At 43.2% G+C, this 21,667-nt stretch overlaps 3 protein-coding genes across 3 annotated transcripts; 2 read left to right on the top strand and 1 right to left on the bottom strand.

Annotated features, from left to right (window-relative positions):
* The first annotated feature begins 1,337 nt into the window (after positions 1-1,337).
* il12bb (interleukin 12B, b) lies at positions 1,338-4,562 on the top strand. The gene is made up of 9 exons (XM_031857494.1): positions 1,338-1,419; positions 1,916-2,009; positions 2,125-2,226; positions 2,432-2,614; positions 3,295-3,400; positions 3,506-3,675; positions 3,841-4,001; positions 4,130-4,248; positions 4,401-4,562. Exons 2-9 carry the CDS (start codon positions 1,916-1,918, stop codon positions 4,444-4,446), a joined length of 981 nt encoding a protein of 326 aa, XP_031713354.1. The 5' UTR covers positions 1,338-1,419; the 3' UTR covers positions 4,447-4,562.
* A 258-nt stretch (positions 4,563-4,820) lies between these two features.
* Positions 4,821-9,894, bottom strand: ublcp1 (ubiquitin-like domain containing CTD phosphatase 1). Its single transcript, XM_031857313.1, has 11 exons — positions 9,761-9,894; positions 9,051-9,396; positions 8,750-8,841; positions 8,344-8,429; positions 8,102-8,217; positions 7,724-7,822; positions 7,393-7,430; positions 7,120-7,218; positions 6,816-6,932; positions 6,532-6,659; positions 4,821-6,396 (listed from the first exon to the last, which is right to left on the bottom strand). The coding sequence occupies exons 2-11, from the start codon at positions 9,202-9,204 to the stop codon at positions 6,369-6,371; spliced, it is 957 nt and encodes a 318-aa protein (XP_031713173.1). The 5' UTR covers positions 9,205-9,396; positions 9,761-9,894; the 3' UTR covers positions 4,821-6,368.
* Positions 9,895-10,886: 992 nt separating this feature from the next.
* Positions 10,887-21,661, top strand: LOC116389056 (RING finger protein 145). The gene is made up of 12 exons (XM_031857458.1): positions 10,887-11,066; positions 14,140-14,380; positions 16,219-16,327; positions 16,651-16,742; positions 17,415-17,650; positions 17,763-17,938; positions 18,108-18,248; positions 18,357-18,539; positions 18,632-18,779; positions 18,979-19,101; positions 19,243-19,476; positions 19,615-21,661. Exons 2-12 carry the CDS (start codon positions 14,197-14,199, stop codon positions 20,257-20,259), a joined length of 2,271 nt encoding a protein of 756 aa, XP_031713318.1. The 5' UTR covers positions 10,887-11,066; positions 14,140-14,196; the 3' UTR covers positions 20,260-21,661.
* Positions 21,662-21,667: the final 6 nt, after the last annotated feature.

Below are 21,667 nucleotides of genomic sequence, written 5' to 3'. Positions count from 1 at the left end.
ACGGAATGTGGAAGGAACTAACCTGTGTGCTAACAAGCTCTGTGCCATCAGTAGCATGAACCAATGAATGGCGTTAACATGTGTAACTAAGCATTTGAGTTTTATTTGTGGAGGAAGAAGGAGAGTTAATGGCCTACTTTCCTGCTACTGAATGTGAAAGGTCATGCTGTACATGAGTGACTGGCAGAAGGTAAGTGAATGCAGCATAAGGTCAGTGTGGCATTACATGTCAAGTCCTCATAATTGTGGCTTTTTTGGGCGTAAAGACCTTTATACATCATACCTGCTCGAGTATCAGTCTCAAAATGTCATTTTCTTTGTGCGCGAATGTTATTATAATCATACATTTTATAAAAGTTTTCATTTTCATGAATCTTGTAATTCGGGACATGCGTGTGGGCTCAATTAGGTGCTCTTTCTGAGCCACAAAGAAACCACAGCGCACACTATAGCCAGGAGCGATAGTCATCTATTACCTTTTGAGCAGAGCGATGTTGAATCAAAAGAACCTCCATAACTATAATTAAGAAAGAGTTATAGTAAATGGTCTGCTGGCTATCATCACAGCTACAGTATACCTGCTCTGGCATAGTGAAATGTTAGTGGTTACAATGGGAGCACAATGAATGATGGAAACTCCTCTCATAAATCATAGCACGCAGGTAACTTCCCAGATGAGATATTTCATTTTCTACATGGGTCAAAGAACGTTTGCGTCACAAAGCAAATCCAGCGATCCCTCGTGGGATCCCTTCACATGTGAAACAATTGTATTTCATCACAGTGGTTCTATTCTCTTTTCCACTTCAATGGAAGTTTCATCACGCTCTGCTTTCTTGTTCTCGTTCCTACTTTTATGACCATTTTCCAGGGTACCTGTTGACTTTTAGTGATACACCAACGCACACTGTCATGAGCAAACAAACTTGATTTTTTTCCAGTTCCCTTTCACAGAGGTTTCTGTCTCTATTGTCCTCCCCGAACTTCCTCCACAATGGTTTGTGTGGCTGCACTATCATACACGCAATTTCACAATGGAATATCATGAATTGGGCTTTTGCCATCTTCCTCATGACTGGGTGAATCAGGCTGAAGAAAAGAGGAAACTTAAATACGATAATGGGGATCTGTTCCTTTGCTTCTTAATTAATACAACTTGTCCCGGTGTTTCCAAGTGATGGACAACATCACGATCTCAAGTCAACACACACACACACACACACACATGCACTCACGGGGCAGTTCCTCTTCTTGTTAGGGATTTTTTTTTTCACCTTCTGTTGCATAAATACAAGCAGCAGCATGCTGAGTTCATGCAGATAACTGAACACATACTGAGAATAGCAACCTCACCTCTCTGGCATCCTCATCAGGTCACCTTGCAGTTGTAAACATTTTGGATCAAGTCCAGTTGTCAAGGTAAGATCTACTATATTAATCTGAAGTTATCTATAAAGATTATCTGTTTTTTTTCTTCAGCATTTTATTAAGTAGGTCTTTATTCAAATATATTGAATAAATATCTCTTTTAAAGTAAAAATGTTATTGAAAGAAATTGGCAAACTCTTCAAATCTTGAATTAGATGATTTCCTTATGGCATTGTCAGAACTACTTTTACTCAAGTACTACAATTACTTAAAGGCACCTTAGAGGTACTTGTATGCTTTACTTCAGAAGAAGTTGCAAAATCTTTTGTTGTAAAATACTCTCCTTTTACTTTTCCTCCGCTACATTTCAGAGAAAAGTGTTGTACCTTCTACTACTTTTATTTTCGGATAGCTACTTGTTAAAAATACCCTTGTATTGTTTGGGTGACAAACCTTATAGGATATTAGAATAAGCTGAGCAGGTCGAGGTTTAAGCATATAAACTTCCCTCCGTTAATGTACCTGCCCTTATTGTCCTTTTTTCCAGATGCGTGCATTGTTCCTAATGGTCCTGTATGCTGGACTGTGCTACGCCAGCTCCATCAGCGACCAAGAAAACATAGAGACCCTGATGGATAATGGTTGGTAGCTCCTCCTTTCTCTACTGAATCTTCCTCTCCGTTTGTGTCTTCGCAGTAAATGCTGATTCAAGTCAGTCTGTGTGAATGTGTGTTTTCTTGTCTATGATTTAACTAGTTCTGGTCCTGAGGGTGCCTTACGGGGAGAGCACCATGGTGTATGTTCCTCTGAGCTGTGGAGAAGCTTATGAAAACCAGCCTGTGGTCTGGAAGAAAGATGGTAATACAACTGTTACTACTACAAGTAATACTGCTTCTACTATCACCGGTACTTCTAATAGTACCTGTGCAGATTTGATACAGTGCTAATCAATCTGAAAAATATGAGATTATCTGAAAAACTAAAATACTTCAGTCAGATTTTTCTGTGTCTTTATGATATTTTGAGCCATCATTGTTACGTTGACCCATTCACCTTGTCTCAGGCGAGGCGACTGAACCAGCTCTGCAGGGGAACCAGGTCACGGTCCTAGTGGAGGAGATGAACGGAGGAAACTACAGTTGTCACCTCGGTCCAAATGGAGATTACCTCAACCACACTTTGATCCTGATCCAAGTAGTCCCAGACAACAGGGCTGTCATACTGGAAGAAGTATCCCCTGAAATGGGTGAGATAGGAAAGATGGAGGGAGACATGAAGGAGGAGAACAAAGAAGGCACACAATGAGAGGAAAGACAAACAGAGAGAGATAAAGATGTGTTGTGTAATTGGACCTATGGGGGTATTTCCCTGGAGGAGACATCAGATGGATGTCACTTTAGAGCTGAGTTAAGAAAGAATGTGGGAGACATGGGGGAAAAAAATAGACAGAGGCTGCTGCCCAAAAGCAGACAACATTTAAAAGATAAGATGAATGGCGGGCACATGAAGAAATGAGATAAAAGGAGGAGCAGAGGTAGTGTGATGATGGGAAGGTAAGGCACAAGTGGACAGAGAGAGAGAGCGAGAAAGGAACGAGTCAACACAACGATCAAAATAAGTTACCTAAAGGGGAGAAAACATTAAAAATAGAAAGAAAGCATCTTTGTCCAATTCATGGTTATACTTTTATATAATTATATAAAAATATATATAAACCAAAAGTTGTGAAAAGCTCTACGAAGCTTCAGAACTGTTTGTACTGGCAGCTTTGTGCCATATGCAATGATTTATTGATGTTTAAATGCTAGGGACCTTCAAAATAAAGTGCTCTGAAACACAAACATATAGAGATAAATTGTTCACAAGAGCATTCGTCACAAAGAGAAAGCCTCAGAGTGCTAACAGTGTTTCTCTTCCTTCCTTCAGGTCACATTCACTGTTCAACACCTAACTATAAAGGCTCCTTCCACTGCACCTGGAGGAGAACGAGGTTGAGACCCGACACCTCTGTGCTCCTGGTGAAGGCAGAACGGTGAGGACAAAATGCAAATACTCATTAATATCAGGAGTGGATCCTGTATCCTGCATCCTGTTTCGAGATTGGAGTATTGTACCAACCACTTTGTCTTCAATCTAGTAATATGGAAAATATTTCCTGTGAGCTGGATGCTGATGGATCAGGGATTCACTGCCAGGACGCCAGCTGCCCATACAAAGAAGATCAGCACCGCATCTCCCTCACCATCTACATACGCAGCGTTTCTCTCCTCGAGGCCTACGCAAAGGCTTTCTACCTGAGAGAGATTGGTAAGTGATTGTATTCTATTGTGTGGCCTCATTTTCATCCATCCATCCTTATTGCCTTCTGTCTTTGCCTTCAGTTGCGATCCTGCTGCATCCTTCTCATTGTACTTTTACGCTCCCCTTTTCCCCCTTCCTCCACCTCATTCCTCCCCCCTTCATCATATCTAGTGAGGCCGGAAGCACTCCCTAACCTGTGCATCAGTAATGGGAAGGTGTTCAGCTGGAGCTACCCTGACTCCTGGGAGAAGCCCTCCACCTACTTTGGCCTGCAGTTCCAGGTGAAGGTGGTCCACAAAGGATCATCCTGTGACAGTGAACGCCACATAATGGTAATCAATATGTGCAATGAATTACAGTAGATCCGATTCAAGTTACACTTACTGTAAAAAGACATTTGCTGACTTCCAGTTGAACCACACTTCTTTGTCTTTAATGTGTGGTCTCTTCTCTTGTGCAGCTTAACACCATTCAGGAAAATAAGTATGAGGTCAACATGAAAACCCAAAAGTATGTTTTCTGTGTGCGAGCTCAGGACAAATACACCAACGGGCCATTTAGCCACTGGAGCTTCTGCACGTAAGTATATAACTTGGACCATTTAGAACTGTGGGGTTTGTCACCAAATACCTAATTCGATGAGAGCATATGATTTATCCAAATAATATCAAGTCATGCCACCAACATAGATCTGATCCACACTGTTTCATTCCAACCTGTCCTGTCTCCAGAGTAAATAAAGACACCGTGGGCTGCATCACTGGACCGAAGCTATAAAGGATGGAAGAGCTCAAGTTTGCCAAGAAATCATTTTTCTAACTTTTATTGCAATGCACAAAAACGGGTGCTTTCAGACTGAATGCATATCTGTACAGTATTTATTGATCTCGATGGAACTTTGATAATTTGTGATATGATTGAAAGTCCTTCCTGTGTGCCCTCTGTGACGTTATTTACAACTATGCTTGCAGAATTGTTGCTAAAAGGGTTATTAAAATGTCATAATAAATTGATAAACATATTAATATACTGCACTTCTGGCATTTTGTTGTATAACACCTCAGATGTATTTTATATACAGTGGTAATTCTTGAAAAATATGTTACTACTCCTTTCAAAATGACTTCAAGAACGCTAACGAACACGAGTTAAGTTAGGTACAAAAAAAGGTTTATTGTCATATTTACAGCCAGGACGTCAGGGATGTGATGAGGAAAACATTCATTGATGAAGCGGCTACCAGAAAGATAACAAAGCAGATAATGCACGTTTTGCGTGATGTGAAAGCATTTTTGCTACAAAACCAGTCTCGATCTCAACTCGGCTGTTAACGTCCCAGTAGCTTTGAGGATTATTGCATATTTTTACATGTCCAACTGTGAAGGTTGCAGGCATCGGTTTGATGCTCACGGACTTTATAGGATTATCTTGGGCAAGCGCTCTCAATATTATCTGCATTTCCAATTTTCCACTTTAAATTTTCAATACTCGTTGCACAAAATGTACTTGTAAGAAGTACTCCTGTAAACCTCTTATATGTTAAATTAGTTAAACTTATTCTTCTCTGTTGAATTTCACATTCAATGATTTTCAATCATTTCAAATGAAGAATATTGGCTTTTTGATGGTGAATCTCAATCTCTTCGGAATATATAATAATAGGCAACATCTCAACTTCGTACAGGGGTGGGGGAAACGTATTGACCTTAAAACCATGATGAAATATTTGTATTCGTTTAATACTTGCATGGTAGAGCAGAGGGGCTCGATAGTCAGAGCAAAGTATGCCGACATTTTAGTAAAAGATTGCAACTTCCCCCCCCCCCCCCCCCCCCAAAGCAGGCTTAACCAAGCAGGCTTAAGAGATCTCAAATATATCCTGACTGAGGTTCGTAGGAGTTTGTGGGTCATTGTGGCTCGTGGCCTCAAACCTTGGGGTAGATTGTGATTACTAGGGATGCAACGATCCGACTTTTTCAGTCCCAATACCTGGGCTATGGATATCGACTGATACCGAGTACTGATCAGAGACCAGTCTTTAAAGAATAAACTCTGTGCCCCGCCCTATGGAAGAAACCGGGCTCATCCTTTTATGTGTAAGGCAACATTAGGCTCGACTCAAACATTGCTTTCCTAACTTTGTAAAACAAAATAACAGATGAATACATAGATGTACATTGACAGAATTGTTATTTATTAATAAAATAATAAATCATACACCTACAACTTGGTAAAAATAAAAACAATCCTCAAAAGTAACAGGAACTACAATTCAAGTGTAAACCGTTTAAATGCAGCAACAAATTGGTCAAAACTTAAACAGGAATAACCAGGATGTAATATATAGAGTAAATGAGCACAACCTAATAGATTGGCCCGATCCAACTATTTGAGTCAGTATCAGCCCGATATCCGATATCGATGCATCCCTAATGATCACCACACAGACGGGTGGTGACTGCTGTTACTATTGTAATGAATGCAACATAAAAAGTGTGTGAGAGACAACATGCACAGATATAAATTGGGAAGCCCATCTCAGTCCTGAGCCTTTGAGAGTTGGCGTCTGCAGGTTTATTGTCGGATTTGTATTAAGGTTTGTAATAAAGGGCTTGTAATAGCCACGTTTGTGTGTGTGAGAGAGAGAACTGGATGATGGGATAGTAGTGTCCAGCCTTTGCCGAGGATGCAGTCCCTCCTCAGTGATGCTGCCTCTTAGATAGGTACCTAAACACACACACACACAGACACATTCAGTACACACAATACTGATGAACAGACTTCATATTTTTAGGTGCTACAAGCATGCGGTGTGTCAGTACTAAACTACACATCATTACTGCTTAGCATACGTGTGCCTACCTCTCCCAGTGCTTGTGGTTGAGTCCGCTGAAGTCCTCGAGCTTGGCTATTTCTTTGAGGTACTGAGCCAGTTTATAGAGTTCCCTGTCCTTCTCTCTGTTAAGATGGGCCTTCATGAAGGGTCGGATCTAACACACACACACACACACACACACACACACACACACACACACACACACACACACACACACACAATAGGATTCAGGAAAACCTGTGCTTAACGTTGACAATGATGAGGAAGAAGTGAAGGTCGAAAGCAATGACGATAATGCGGGCCCGCCTACCTTCAGTCCGTTCTGTGGGTTCATGAGGAAGTTTCGTCCGATGTCGTCAAACATAATGGTGTTCCTCCTGTTGTAAAATTCTTCGTACTTCCCCCATATCACTCCCAGGGGCTTCACCTGGTATGAGGATAAAGTGCAAATAAAAGGCACAATCTACAATCAGAAGTCAAACAAAAGGGAAGGAAACTGCACCACACAACTACATGTAAATATAGATGCTTTCTTCTGCTGTGAAAGTAATAACAGCAGCAGTAAAACAAGGCAATATCTTCATTTATGATCCGCTGTGTGTGTGTGTACTAACCTCCACAACCCCCCTCTTCGGGGTATGTACCGTAATCATTGCTGCACTGTCCAACATGAAGGTAATCTTGTAGTTCGGGTTGTCTGTCACCCCCAGCTCCTACACACAAACACACACACAGACACACAAGCAGTAGTGTTGTTTTCTGCTCCGATCTGTGTTTTAAATTGATTAACACTGCCATCTTTTGGCAAAAAAGGGTAAAGTACAGTAATGTTAGCAGGAGTGGAGCTTGAGCAACGACACAAAGAACACAACAAGTGGAATACTTACTTTCATTTTGGCATCAATCCACTTCATACTTGTAGCAGCTGAGGAGAGAAAGCACATGTGTAAGATGTGTATTCCACAAGCGCTGATTGCTGGGTAGCAGCACAGAGAGGAAATAAACAACTAAATGGCCATAAGATAGAAACTTAATAGATAAAAACAACAACAACAAAACTGTCCTACTGAGGGTGTCCAGTGGCCTATAGTTAAGACAAGTTGAGTTGTACAGTCAATGTTGCATTTTCAACAATTACATCCTCCTACTCATCGAGAGTGATGCATGGCATTCAGTTCAAATTCAGACCTTCACAAGAACAGACAAGGAGATACGTACACCAGATGACAATGTCATAGTCCTCGTAGGCTGATGTCAGAAACTCGTGAAGGTAAGGTCTCATCAGCTCCTGACCCGTTTCCGCACACGACTTGTGATCTAAACACACATAGGTTGCAGACATCAATGCAACTGATAGGCTGTCAACATTTTAAATGTGTTCATAAAAGACTCAACCCTATGAACCTCACATATAACATATGCGTGCGTACACACACACGAGGAGAAGAAACAGTGGAGACGCAGTATCAAAGTAAATGTTGTGTAATGTGCAGTTAGAGTAAACGCACAGTGTTTGCTATTAGCATGCTATGATTTAAGTCAAGGTTTCCCAGTCACATTCTGATCGAGACAAATGCCGGCGTCACTGTAACTCACCGAACAGCGTGTAGTCCACATCTAGTACCAGAAGCCTTTTGCCTTCTCTGGGAGGGTTCATCTCCTCCACCCTGTAGTCTTTCACTCTGCGGGCGATCTTTGCCAGATTCTCCTCTCTAGAAGAACAACATAGAACAACATCTGTCTCTCAGACACACACGGATACATTTCCTCTCACAAATGTCATCTCGCTCCTGTGCAGCCACACAAACACACACACACACACCGTTACAATAACTAACCTGTTCTCCACATTAATGACCTCCTCCTCAATGTCAAAATCATTGACCACATCATCGTTCTCTGGGGGAGGGGCTAAAACCTCTTCCTGCACAAAACAAAACAGTTACCAATCAGCAAAGGGGAACCTTTAACACAACACAGTACATAAGACTTTAGATAACACCATCATCAACAAGTAGCAGGATCATCACCTAACAAACCACTTACTGAACACATGATTAAAGCTAGTTAGTGACCGTAAGTCTTAAATAACAAGTAAGAAAGCATGATCATACTGTAACTCTTTCAATAACTATCATGTTTCATTAAACTACAAATTAGCCGGTCACTCGGGCACATTGCCAGTTGACTGGGCAACTAGTCCTTAGTCCCAAGCAGATATCTTTGAAGTTCCCCACCACCTACCAGGCTCTCCTCTCTGGTACCCATCATCATGATCTTAGTGTTGGGCTTCAGCTTCAGGGAGCCCAGCTTCACCTCATCCTCTGCAGGTTTACCTGGAGAAAGAACAGAAGGAGAAGAGAGTGAGATTCATTTAGCTACAGAAGCTTGCCTCACTCAAGAGAGAAGTTACTTAGATATAGTTAACAATAATGCAAATGCACAAAGGGAGATAATGTCCCGATATCTTGTCCACCTGTTTTGGATATCATATGTTATTATTTACGCTAGCTCCACCAGGTTGTGACCACGGATGCCGTCTCACCTTTGATCTTGAGTCCCAGTAGTTTCTGTCTCTCTGGCAGCACCCCAGTCAAGGTCTTAATGGACTGTTTCAGGTCCATCACTGTGTCCTCCTCAGACAGAGAACTGATGGAGTACTCCTGCCCTCCCCACTTTATGATCACTGATACAGACATGGCACACACGGGCTCTTCTCTCACACACACACTCACTCACACACACACACACACACACACACACACACACACTCACACAAACAAACAAACACACTCGGCTGCAGCTGGAGTTAGGTATGCACGCGCACAGACGAGTGCACACACCGAAGCAAAAATATTTCCAGCTACAGCAACAAACATGCACACGTCCACCTTGCAAAGAGAGAGAGAGAGAGAGAGAGAGAGAGAGAGAGAGAGAGAGAGAGAGGGGGAATAGGTAAAGTAACAGGAGAGGTGTCAACTTGGCTGTAGCTTGAGCAAAACATAGAAAGTAGCTAATGATCAAACACAGAGAGCAAAACATTGCATGACTTTAGTTAAGCGTCTGTTGCTCTGGCTGGCTTATTCAAGACACATCGGCAAAAATGCCACCTAATCGGAGCAGTCCCTTTGACGGTCTATGATGTTGATATTTTTAGCATGAGATGGCTAACACTAGACTAGCAACGCGCGAGGCAACGAGACAACAAGCTAGCATTAGCTGACAAGGCTAGTTGCACGGTTTGGGTGTCCTCACCTGGTAGAGCAAGCTGTCATGTAACGCTGGACCAACGCTGTCAGATTCCCTCTGAAAGTTGAATGAATCAGTGAAGTTTGCCGTTCAGTTTCATTCATCGAGCGGCGCACACTCTGTTCTTCCTTGCGTCCCGAATCCTGCCGCCGGTAGTGACGTAGGGAAAAAAATAAAAGAACCCTTTGTTACCATAGTGACCATATTATAATAGATTAACATAAAACTGTTTGATAATAGTTTCCACCGACTTCTAGTAAAGAGAAGAGAATAACGCTTTATACCACTTAATCAACATTAAGTGCGGCATATTCATTGTTTCAGACCATTTCTCTGATTGATCACAAATGTGTTTGTGTGTTTACACTTCCTGCATATGTACATATACATACATACTTATATATATATATGGACTATGTAGCTTAATGTCAAATCAGATGAGATAATTACTAAAGAACTTTTATGAAAAACTGATTTTGCACACATTATTATCCATTTGACAAACACCCCTAAATTACAAATCCGGGCAAAAGTAGCAGTGATACAGGTATCATACATTATCCTGGTAAAAGGACACCACCTCTAGTGCAGTGAATGAAATAGGGTCATATATTACAGTATATTCCAGTTAAATTGCCTGACATAGAGTCTCATTACTATGCTTTAACGTGACAGCAGAGCATATCACCTTAAACCCTACTTTTAGGGTCATGTTTTAATCCCTTGAGTGTTGATTTGGATTCCCATTAGTTAGTATTACGCCTCTTCTTAGGGCCCATATTAAAATATACACTATAATTCACAGATTTAACACTTACATTGTATACAGTAAATAAACACTTTAACAATATCACCAAAACAGTGACAATATCATCATGTCTCTTGCCTTGAACATAACTATCACTATAACCTATAGGGATTGACCTCCACCCACCATCTGGTCACATTCACAAATCAAATAAGCGTTTACTTGATAAATATCCAGGCCTAGTAAGGAAAATAATGCCTCATAAAGGTCAAAGTGCATTCCGTAGGAGCCGAACTAGCTTTATTTTCCAGTGTTATATATCAAGCACGAGGCCAAGAGATGTAATGGGACGAACGACATTGCGCATGCGTAGTAATCCTCCTCGGGTACTTTGGGGGTAATGGCTGCGAGGTGAGATGAGCGGATCGGCCGCATCCTTTGAGCGTGAGGCGCTTCTATCGAGAGGACCGTTAACTCGGGCGGTGCCGAGTTAAAATGGTCGATATCCGACCCGAAAAAGCACTCCAAAAAACGTTGTACATATTGCGAACATCTCCTTCAAATGTAAGTTCTCTTTCTTTTCTTCTTATTAGCCTTTGGCAGGACGCCATAGCTAGCTCGGGAACTAACGTTACCAGTCCTCCTGCTAAGCTAAGCTAACGTTACAGTTACTTACGTTAATCTTCAACCGGGTTAAGATGACGCTGTCTGCTTGTATGTGACCGCGGTGTCTAAAGCGACAGCGCTAGAAGCTAACTAAGGCGTCGGATGTGATTTTATTCTCCGTTGTGTTGGAGTAAGCTCGGTTGTTGACAGTCGCTAACTGATGCTAGCTGACTACGTTAGCATGAATTGTTGGCTCTGTGCCTGCTGCCTGCTCGATGCAGCTCATCATCTCTGCTCGTTATACTGTCATAAGCTATTTTACCACTTTGACACATCGCACCGAAGCCGTTCATTAGCTTTGTCAGCCCCATGATGTATTACTGCAACGTACAAACCAAGACTAGTTAGCAAAGTGTTGCAGTCCTTCTGCGGCGGAGCGAAGAGATTGTCTTTCTTCCGTCGAGACGGAGGGGTTACTAGAGTTCATACCACGATCGATGCCGCACTCACTCATCCACAACCTTCTGTAGTGCAGATGTTTCAGTTAACAATTAACATCAATACACCTATTGAGACTAAACTCAACCACACCATGCCCCGCAGCGGCTAGTGGATTACGACATATAATAATACAGTGCTAGACGTCCGCGTTATATAAGCTGTGGTTTCTGCGAAGTGATCTCTCGCTCTGGCCGGTAATAGTCGTGGTTATTTAGAGTTATGTAAGTTATCAGGGTCCCGGGATGCAGGAATATTAATCTTTGGAAACTCCAGTCCCAGGCATCGTAACGGGATTGGAAACTTTGTCTTGTAAGTGCCACCAGTGGCTTAAAGTAGTTACGATGGGCCCCAGTCCACACTATTATGATAGGCCTGAATGCACGCTAGTTATACCAGTTATGACACACACACACACGCACACAGCAACATCCCGTCACATGATCAAATAGAGACTTGACAATGGACAATTATATAAATTATTCATTTAATTTATCATATATATATATATATATTTAATATTAGAATAAGCATGTGGTTTTGTTATCCTACTGACTATTTAGAACCATGATGGAGATGGTTTTGCCTTTTCGTGGGCACATGCAGCAAATAACACCTTTTTGTAAATTTAACATGAGTTCCTTTTTTGAGCACGGGCTTGTTTCCTAGGTGGCGATCTGACCTTAAGAGCCCTTTTCCTGTCCGAGGGCCCGCTCTCTCTCAGGCCCCACCACGCCACGGGCCATTGTGTAACCGCGCTGCCTGTACTGTAAATGTTACGCCTGTTCATTCACGTAATGGTGCACGATGCATGTACATAGCCGCGGAAAGTTTTACGAAAACAATCCTTTTAGATGTTACCGCACTCCAAAAATGAAACGGTCTGTTGCTGCTTATTTTAAAAAGCCAAATGAGGGTAGAGCGGAGGAGGCTGGTGGGAGGGAGAGACAATGAGAAGTTCCAACTCACTCACAATGATGATGAAAGTGCAGACGGGGAGACGCATACTGAGCCAGTGTCATTGATTAATACATGTGGTGGTAGAAGATCTTTTACTTCAGTAAAATTACTAATACCACGATTTAGAAAAACACCAACCCCTACTTAAGGCGAAGTATATAATTGTACATACTTAAGTAGAGGGGAATGAAAATAACCTAGCAACACAACATCTAAACTGTTGTGCAGTTAAGTTAATGTTGACTCCAACACTATAAGTAGATTACAAAAGTGGGAAGTAAGTACGGTATAAGTTCACAATGGCATTCCTAAATTTTCATTGACAAATATGGAACATGTCATAAACTGTATAGTCGCTTCAATGTAAGCTGATGATTATACGCAAATTTAATATTTGCTCTTTGAGGACATGCACAGTGTTGCAGTTTGGTGATAGATGGTAGAAACAGAAAGATGAACAAATGTCAAATGCAAGGACTGACATAGAAGTAAAAATAATCCCCTTTATCCCTCTAATGTTAACCATTAGAGATTTTTCCACAAAGAGGTAGGTACCCCATAAATATCTCTAAATTTATATTTGGCCTTTGCGCGAGGGTAATGTTGCAAATCAATGAGCCCGACAATTTTATGGCAATATTGGATATCTGGATCAATATGATGAAGTACCGATTTTTTTTGTGTTGTTTTGTAAATTAATGTTTTCTCACTTAAATTTTCTAAAATGTACAGGCTATATTCATATTGTGAAATAAAATCACACATACTGTAACCAACGTTGCCTTCTACTGGACAGTTTTGTAAAAAAAGAAAATAAATATACTATTAAATGTATGCTGCAGATATAAACAGAACAGTGTGTGAAAACATGAGGAAACATACTTTATATGAATAAGCAGATTTTGTGAGTGTGCCTAATTCATCAAGCCTGACATGGAGTAGCACCTGAAAGAGTTTATTCCACTGTTGCTAGTTCAGTGAAGTTTAGTGCAGTTGGTTCGTGTGTGAAAGCAAACAGAAAGGCCTGTTTACCTCCGCATGAGCTTCAATGTGGATTGATTAGTGAATGTAATGTCAGTAGTGGTGTTTGGTATCGTTGACTTCCCCGATTGATGATGTGACTGATCACGTGGTGGATGAATACGATTTGTGTCTGCCAAATTAGTTTTCATTTGTATAAGTTATAATGTTGTTTTTCAGTGATTCTGCAACTAGTAGATATCCCAAAAATATCAAAAGGCTTATTTAAATGTTATGCATACATTTCAAACTACCAGATGCAGGAAAACATTTGCTGGGTAGTTCAGTTTATCTTTACTGCCACTCTTGGGTCATAGAATAGTCAGCAGTTGGTATGTTTTACATGCACTTCACTGTTGCCTGTGGATGAAAGGCTGTTTTCTTTAGGTTTTTATCTTGATCTGTCTCTCTCTCTCTCCACCTCCCTGTGAGCTCTCGTCCCCAGCCCAGTCCTCCTCCTTTCATCTTCTTTCCTCTCCTCCTATGTCACTGCTTCCTATCTCCCGTGCATCCTGTTTAACATCTGTTTGTGCGTTGTCCCTCTTCTCCGCAGTGCGTCCGCTGTCTTAGTGGTCAGTTCTGCCTGCCGATCCGAGGTTAAGCTGAGGCCATGGCAGTGAAGGACCGTGTAGAGGCGGTGCTCAATGTGGGCCTGCGTGTTCCCAGCATCATGCTGCTGGACGTCCTGTACCGCTGGGACGTCAGCTCCTTCTTCCAGAAGATCCAGCGGTCCAGCCTATCCAACAACCCCCTGTTCCAGTACAAATACCTGGCACTCTACCTGCACTACGTAGGTCAGTGTTGGTGCCTCCCTCTCTCTCTCTCTCTCTCTCTCTGTCTGTCTGTCTGTCTGTCTGTCTGTCTGTCTCACACACACACACACACACACAGTCTGTCCCAGTACAAATACTTTTCCCCCTGTATAAACACTTCTAAGAGGATTAGTGTAAAACCAACACATTACACAAATACTTTGCTCATTTTACATATTTGATGATGTAACGTGTGTCAACAGCTGTGGCCGTTGGCCTGTCAATGTTATCGTGACCTTTATTAGGTGTTGTGTGTGTGTGTGTGTGCTATTTGACAATCGGCTTAAGTAGCTCCTTTTCCACTGGCTTTATCAGTTGGTCAGAGCCAGCAGTCACTATGTTACCTCTCTTGGTTGGGTTTGCATGGTTTCTTTTGTTTTTTTCTCTCCATTTAACAAAGTCAGGCCTTTGTACCAACTCATTTCAGAATGCACAGACATGGTGGTAGGCAGTAAGCCATGTGGCTCTGCTTGGTACTGATTTCAGAACAGTCAGGAGGGATTGTTTGGCACGACGACATGTGGAGTGTGACCAAAACTCAAATCTGATTTATCCTTCGGTAGAATTAATTAAAAAAAGATGGATGTCTCCTGAAAACAAGTTTTTTTCTCTTCCAGCTGTGCGGTTCTTGCCCCAGCAGTGGCATTATCAATCAGAGTTGGTGTGAAAACAGTGTTAAGTGTGTCGGTAGCGCTGTCAAACAGAAGGAAAGGATTTAGTTGGTGCAAGAAAACAGAAAGATAACAAAAAAAAAGGCTTTTTGAGAGTGCCAACCTTCATCAACACTGAACTGTTGTCCAATTTTTCTCAATGTTCTGTTGACCAATTCCCCATGCGCTTCTGTTTATTTTCACCTGCCAGTGAAAAGCTTCACAAAAAGATAAAAATGCAAGTTGGAGTTAAGACCATTCCCCCCTGATTCCTAGTAACAGCGTCTGATAGTGTCGATCGTGGAAATCCCATTTTTGGTTCACCACAATTCTCCCTTGTGTCAAAGTGGATTCATCCACCAACTTCTACAGAAGTCCATAACTGATTGACGTATTCTGCTGACAGTCAGACAGACAAGCTGGCAAACCAACCTTCCTCGCCGTGTCCCCGGATAGAACTCTTTTGCTGGACGGTTGCTTGTTTTGTGACAAGTCATTTCCACCGAAGTTAAATGTCGTGTAGCGACACGGTTTACAAGTGTAGCCCCCTTTTTAACAGATGTTGTTCATTTCCAAAAGAGCAACAGCATCTTTTTCAGACTGACTATCATCCCAGAACACACTACATGGAGAAAGAGCCTTGAACCAGATTGCCACAGAGCCAATCGTGAAGATGTAAACAAGGTCTCAGAGTCAGGTGTGTTTCCAGTGACACAGCAGCGCTGATGGACAGTCACAGTGATGTGACGGTGACTCAGCAAAGTCAGACTGCGATTTGACCGAGCTAAAAGAAAACCGACGTGTGTGTGTGTGTGTGTGTGTGTGTGTGTGTGTGTGTGTGGACTTTGCTGCAGTTGGTTAATGAGCCAATAGGCTTGGTATGTGCTGATGGGCGCTGTGGGTGGATAGACAAAAAAAAAAAAAAAAAGGGAGGGAGAGAGGCAGTAAAACCAAAGGAACTGTTGCTATGCACTGAGGAGTTTTTTTGGGCACGGTTTTAGGAAGTAGACTGGTGCGATGACATACATACGCATTAAGTGTATCACTTTCGTGTGAAAACGCGAACGGGGAGCAATAGAGATTCTTTGGTAATTCGTGTATCGTCACTTTTTTACTTCATGCTGATTTTGTTGATTTTTTTTTTTGTGTGTTTTTGTTTGTCTATGTCAGGTTACATCCTCAGCCTGGTACTCCTGACTCTGCCTCGTCAGCACCTGGTTAAACTCTACCTGTATGTCCTCACGGCCCTGCTGCTGTTTGCTGGTCACCAAGTCTCAAGGTACACACACACTCTTACGTCAACCAGTAGACCAGTATACGTGGTTATGTATTATGCCACACTGTCAGTTATAAGACCTTGTTTTCATTGTTGGATTGACGAGGGCACTGTAAGCTTTAGTGAGCATTCACTGTAAGCTATAATGTATGATATCCTTTTCAAGGCATTTGCTCTCAGTATATATCACCAGCTACTGTGAGTTGTCCTTGTGCTGGTTGAGATGAAATGCTAGACATCTCTTGTGTTGAGCTATAGGTCAGTGGTATAGAATCAGTCACAATCGGTTTCCCTGTACATTGAACATTTTGACCTCTCTTTCTCAGGGATTATGTCCGCAGTGAGCTGGATTCCGGCTACGAAGGACCTGTCTACCTGGAACCTCTTTCCATTAACAGATTCACCACTGCACTCATTGGTATAATAAGACACACTTGTGCAGTATACATGACGTGGCACGGCCGCGTCGTGCACAAACCCAAACATAGGCAGGCGGCTGTAATTCAGCAGGTCCTTTCCGAGCTCACAGGATACTGTTCCAATATTCCAAATTGATGTTTCTTTTCCCTTCTCCGTCGTGGTCGCCCATGCATCTGGAAAGTCTCAAAGTATGGAAAGAATGACGTAGATCTCCTGTCACTTCTAGTACTGCAATATACTGAGCAACTAAATTTAAACCCAAGTCTCCGTTACAGAAAACTCATCCTCTGTAAGGAAGAAAAAGGTCAGCAGTAGTTTTTCTAGATATTAAAAAGCATCTCTTTAAGGTCACATCACCTCGTCGCTCTCGACATAAATCTTACTGATCCCCTTGTACTGCGAAGGCTCAGCCATGTTGAAATAGATAACGTTACGAGTTGGTCCACAGGACCTGGTTTCATCTTACTGGAGAGTAGATATGGAGTCTCCTGTGCTATAAATAGATCACACTGAGTGCTGATGTTACCGCACAGTGAAAGCCTGAGAAAGCAAAAATAACAGTTACAGGGACAAAGAGATGCAAGCAGGAGAGGAAGACAGAGAGAGTGGTTTGTGTGTTTGTGTGTACGTGCGTCTTCCTTCCGGTTTATGTTCTCTGATCTTCTTTCAGCTCAGCTGGTGGTGTGTACGCTATGTTCCTGTGTGATGCAGACCAAGAGGATTTGGCTGTTCTCTGCTCACCTCCTCCCTCTGGTGGCCAGACTGTGTCTGGTCCCTCTGGAGACCATTGTTTTCATCAATAAGTTCTCCATGATCTTCACTGGCCTGGAGGTTATTTACTTCCTGGCTTCTAACTTGTTGGTACCGTACAACCTGGCCAAGACGGCCTACAGGGAGCTGGCCCAGGTAATAAATTAGCTTTGTGGCCAATGTTTTTTTTTCTGATGACTGAGAGATTTCCCTCGCATGTAATATTAATGTTATTCTGTTATTCCTATTTCTACCCTCTGTCCCCCAGGTGGTGGAAATGTACGGGCTGCTTGCATTGGGTATGTCTCTCTGGAACCAGCTGGTCCTTCCGGTACTCTTCATGTGTTTCTGGCTACTGCTGTTCGCTTTGCAGATCTACTCCTACTTCAGCACCAGAGACCAGCCTACCTCGAGGGAGAGGCTCCTTTTTCTCTTTCTCACCAGGTAGGACCGTAAGCGCTGGTCAGACTGTGTGGGGCCTTAATGATTGAATACCACAGATATGTTTCGTATGTTAGCAGGTTATGATGGAGCTACTTGGAATATAGAATGAGTGTTTGTTTACCTTGTCTTGACTCTCCTCCTTCTCACCCCCCTCCCTCCATGTCCTCAGTATTGCAGAGTGTTGTAGTACACCGTACTCCCTTCTGGGTCTGGTTTTCACCGTCTCCTTCATCGCTCTGGGAGTTCTCACACTCTGCAAGTTCTACCTGCAAGGCTACAGAGCCTTTATGAATGACAACACCATGCACAGGTCAGTTTGTGCATACGTCAGCATGTGTTGGTTCGTTGAGGGTGTCTATTGGTATGTTGCTTTACTCTCAAGCCCTTTACATGGTTGTTTTACTGTCTGTCTGTGCAGAGGGATGACAGAAGGCATCACCCTGCTGATCCTCGCTGTCCAGACGGGCCTCATCGAGCTTCAAGTCATCCACCGAGCCTTCCTCCTCTCCATCATCCTCTTCATCGTTGTTGCTTCTATCCTGCAGTCCATGCTGGAGATAGCTGACCCCATAGTCCTGGCCCTGGGAGCATCGAGAGACAAGTAAATACATTCAGCTTGCATCTCTTTTATTTTTCATTATTTTTCTTTACCGATTGATAATCCTCAATCTCCCACCTCCGTCTGTCCTTTAGGAGTTTGTGGAAACACTTCAGAGCGGTGTCTCTGTGTCTCTTCCTGCTGATCTTTCCGGCCTACATGGCCTATATGATCTGTCAGTTCTTCCACATGGACTTCTGGCTACTCATCATCATCTCCTCCTCCATCCTCACGTCACTGCAGGTAACACACAAGCAGACACACACACAAACACACTGTTAGAACATCACATTGCTATAGATGTAGTTGATTTGTCTCAATTTGTAGACGGAACATAATATAAGTCCTGTCTCTAAAGTTCACCTGTTTTACCCACTTTTACCTGTTTATGATGAAGCATCTGTGATGGATTATTGAAGACGCTCTCTTACGTCCCCCTCAGGTACTCGGCACTCTGCTGATCTACATTCTCTTCATGGTGGAGGAGTTTCAAAAGGCTCCAGTCGAGAACATGGATGAAGTCATCTACTGCGTCAACGGGACGTACCGCTTGCTGGAGTTCCTGGTGAGTGGACACGCATGAACACACGATACAGAGTAACACGAGGGAGCACAAATGAGAAAGCAGCATGTGACAAAGGCCGTTTTATTGTTGACGCACAATATTGCTTCGATGGCATTGACGTATGTTTACCTCCCCTGCCAGGTCGCGGTGTGTGTGGTGTGCTACGGCGTGTCAGAGACGGTGTTCGGGGAGTGGAGTGTGATGGGCAGCACCATCATCCTGGTCCACTCGTATTATAACGTGTGGCTCAGAGCCCAGCTGGGCTGGCAGAGCTTCCTTCTCAGGAGAGATGCTGTGAACAAGATCAAAAGCCTCCCCACGGCCAGCAACACACAGCTGGAACAGTACAACGACATCTGTGCTATCTGCTACCAGGTAGGAACTGGCTTTGTGTGTTTGTGGCTTATCTTAATAGAGTACATGGCCAGGAATACATTCAAGGCTTCAAGTTAAAGCTTGGCGAATGAAATGTCAAAGGAAACATAACAATGTTTATGTGCTCATCCCTTCCAGGACATGAACAACGCTGTGATCACTCCGTGCAGTCATTTCTTCCACGCTGGCTGTCTGAAGAAATGGCTTTATGTCCAGGAGACGTGCCCCCTCTGTCACTCACAACTAAAGAGCCAATCGCCAACCACCAACCAAGACGCCCCGGCAGCCAATCAGAGCCCCGCAGGGCAAGAAGAAGTAGCCGCGGCGGATAAGAAGCCGAAAGATGGCGCGCTTTCAGATGACGCGAAGAGGGAGGGAACAGCGGAGCAGGAGGGAGGTAATGGACCTGCCACGTCAGCTGGAGAAGGCTCCTCCTCTGGTGGGCCCTCTAGTCCCGAGCACCTTGCCCAGACTCCATCATCATCATCATCCTCTTCCTCGTCTCCTTCCCCACTTGTGACTGAATCTCAGAAGCAGTCCCTCACGGATCAGCCTTCTTCGTCTTCCACCTCTTCCTCTGCCACAACGGACATGCTCCCCTCTCCTCAATCTCCCTCCCACTCCTCCCCCTCACAGCCGGTGGTCCAGGCAGAGATGACCCCGGCTCGACCCGAGCCCGCCCCTCAACTAAGCCGAGGCTTCTTATTCGACAGCGAGGAGTCACCTGCTGGTCCATCGTGGCAGCTTGAGCAGCCCACCGCTCCTCCTCCATGCAGCCTCTGAGCCACACACACCACATACGTGCATGCACATATAAACACACAATCTAAATACTCCATCTGCTAATATTCTGCCTATATTCTACTTATCCAGCGGTTGGCTATCTCATCATGTCAGAAAATTCAACTCTTAAAAACCAAAACAATCTCTCAGCAGACATTCATCGCTCAACAGTAAGACAGGCGATTGTCTTGGACCAGTGCATTTAAAAATGTGTTTAACTTTCATGCCAGCAATGATTTCATTCTCCATTCAACACAAGAAGAGCAACGCAGTGATCACATTGGAAAACTAATTGGTAGGTCGACATCATGTCCACGAAATGTGAAATCCTGCATGAAACTAAAGGACCACATCACAGACATTTAGACAGATGATGACATTTCTAAAAGTCCTGCTTATGTCCCTCTCATTTCATGTGATTGTTGCTCCCATCATGCCTTTTTGTTTGTGCAGCGTCACTCTCACTGCTGTACTTGTCTTAGTGTTTGGGTTTTGTCTGTAGTCCTGTACGTGCCATGATCTAACGAGGAGCGGGTCGGAGGTCTGGAGAGTTCCGGTGGGCCAGCGACAGCTGATGGTCGTTTCATGAAGTCTACAGATTTCTGACTTTTTTTTTTTTTGGTTTCCACTGTTGGATGACAGTAGCTCTGTGTACTGGTGGACACACTGAGCGTTAGCAGAGACTGAATGTTGCTTCTTGAGGCCGTCACGTAACCTGAAGCCTGGCGCTAAGCAGAGGATACATGGTGGGGGTCTACTTAAGTGTGTGAACAAATCAAAGGGTTCACATGGGAGAACTAATTCATTTCACGTGTCGAGCTTTCTCTATTATACGTCTTCAATATTTGATTCAAACTTGTTTGGCTGGTCCCAGCAAAAAAAAAAAAAACAGTTCTACTCCTCATCGCCAAACTTTTGTATTACTGTTAAAGAGATGCTATTTTTAAGATCATTTATACATTATGTTTATTGGACAGCCCTGCACTGCAGACGGACTGAGAATACAGGAGAGAAAGACGGAGGAGGGAGATAACAGAGGCCGCAGTTTGTATTTGAACCTTTCAGCATTGGGAGAATTAGCCCACAAACTCTTCAGTCGTCGCCTTTACTTCACTCATGGTACTCGCCCGCACTCACCTTGCTGAGCTCGGCTGATTCACAAACGCATTTAACCAGTCCACACCCAAGTTTCCCAACGAGCCAGCGACGGTTGAGACTCATCATCATCATGGCAGGAGCCAATCAGCTCGCTCCATCCATTTTTTTTTTTTTTTTTTTTTTTTTTAATAATCGCATCGAAGCACCCTGACCATCACTATCCTCCTGCTGCTCAGTCACTTCACTCCATGAAATGTTACCACCAGCAAATTGAGTCACTTGATAGGAGAGCTTTTTGTTTAGTTTTTTT

This window comes from Anarrhichthys ocellatus, unplaced genomic scaffold (genome assembly GCF_004355925.1).
Source record: "Anarrhichthys ocellatus isolate YVR2014 unplaced genomic scaffold, GSC_Weel_1.0 scaffold18, whole genome shotgun sequence".
NCBI classification, from domain to species: Eukaryota; Metazoa; Chordata; class Actinopteri; order Perciformes; family Anarhichadidae; genus Anarrhichthys; species Anarrhichthys ocellatus.
The sequence above is the reverse complement of the archived record's forward strand: the minus strand, read 5'-3'. Positions and strand labels throughout refer to the sequence as shown.

Coding starts and splice junctions, on each gene's coding strand:
- ublcp1 (XM_031857313.1), bottom strand. CDS start 9,204: ATGTCTGTATCAGTGATCATAAAGTGGGGAGGGCAGGAGTACTCCATC. Junction 7,431..7,723: donor CTATGACATTGTCATCTGGT/GTACGTATCTCC, acceptor TTCTCTCCTCAG/CTGCTACAAGTATGAAGTGG. Junction 7,219..7,392: donor GGATTGATGCCAAAATGAAA/GTAAGTATTCCA, acceptor GTTTGTGTGTAG/GAGCTGGGGGTGACAGACAA.
- il12bb (XM_031857494.1), top strand. CDS start 1,916: ATGCGTGCATTGTTCCTAATGGTCCTGTATGCTGGACTGTGCTACGCC. Junction 2,227..2,431: donor TGTGGTCTGGAAGAAAGATG/GTAATACAACTG, acceptor ACCTTGTCTCAG/GCGAGGCGACTGAACCAGCT. Junction 3,401..3,505: donor CTCCTGGTGAAGGCAGAACG/GTGAGGACAAAA, acceptor TCTTCAATCTAG/TAATATGGAAAATATTTCCT.
- LOC116389056 (XM_031857458.1), top strand. CDS start 14,197: ATGGCAGTGAAGGACCGTGTAGAGGCGGTGCTCAATGTGGGCCTGCGT. Junction 16,743..17,414: donor ATTCACCACTGCACTCATTG/GTATAATAAGAC, acceptor ATCTTCTTTCAG/CTCAGCTGGTGGTGTGTACG. Junction 18,780..18,978: donor CCATCCTCACGTCACTGCAG/GTAACACACAAG, acceptor CGTCCCCCTCAG/GTACTCGGCACTCTGCTGAT.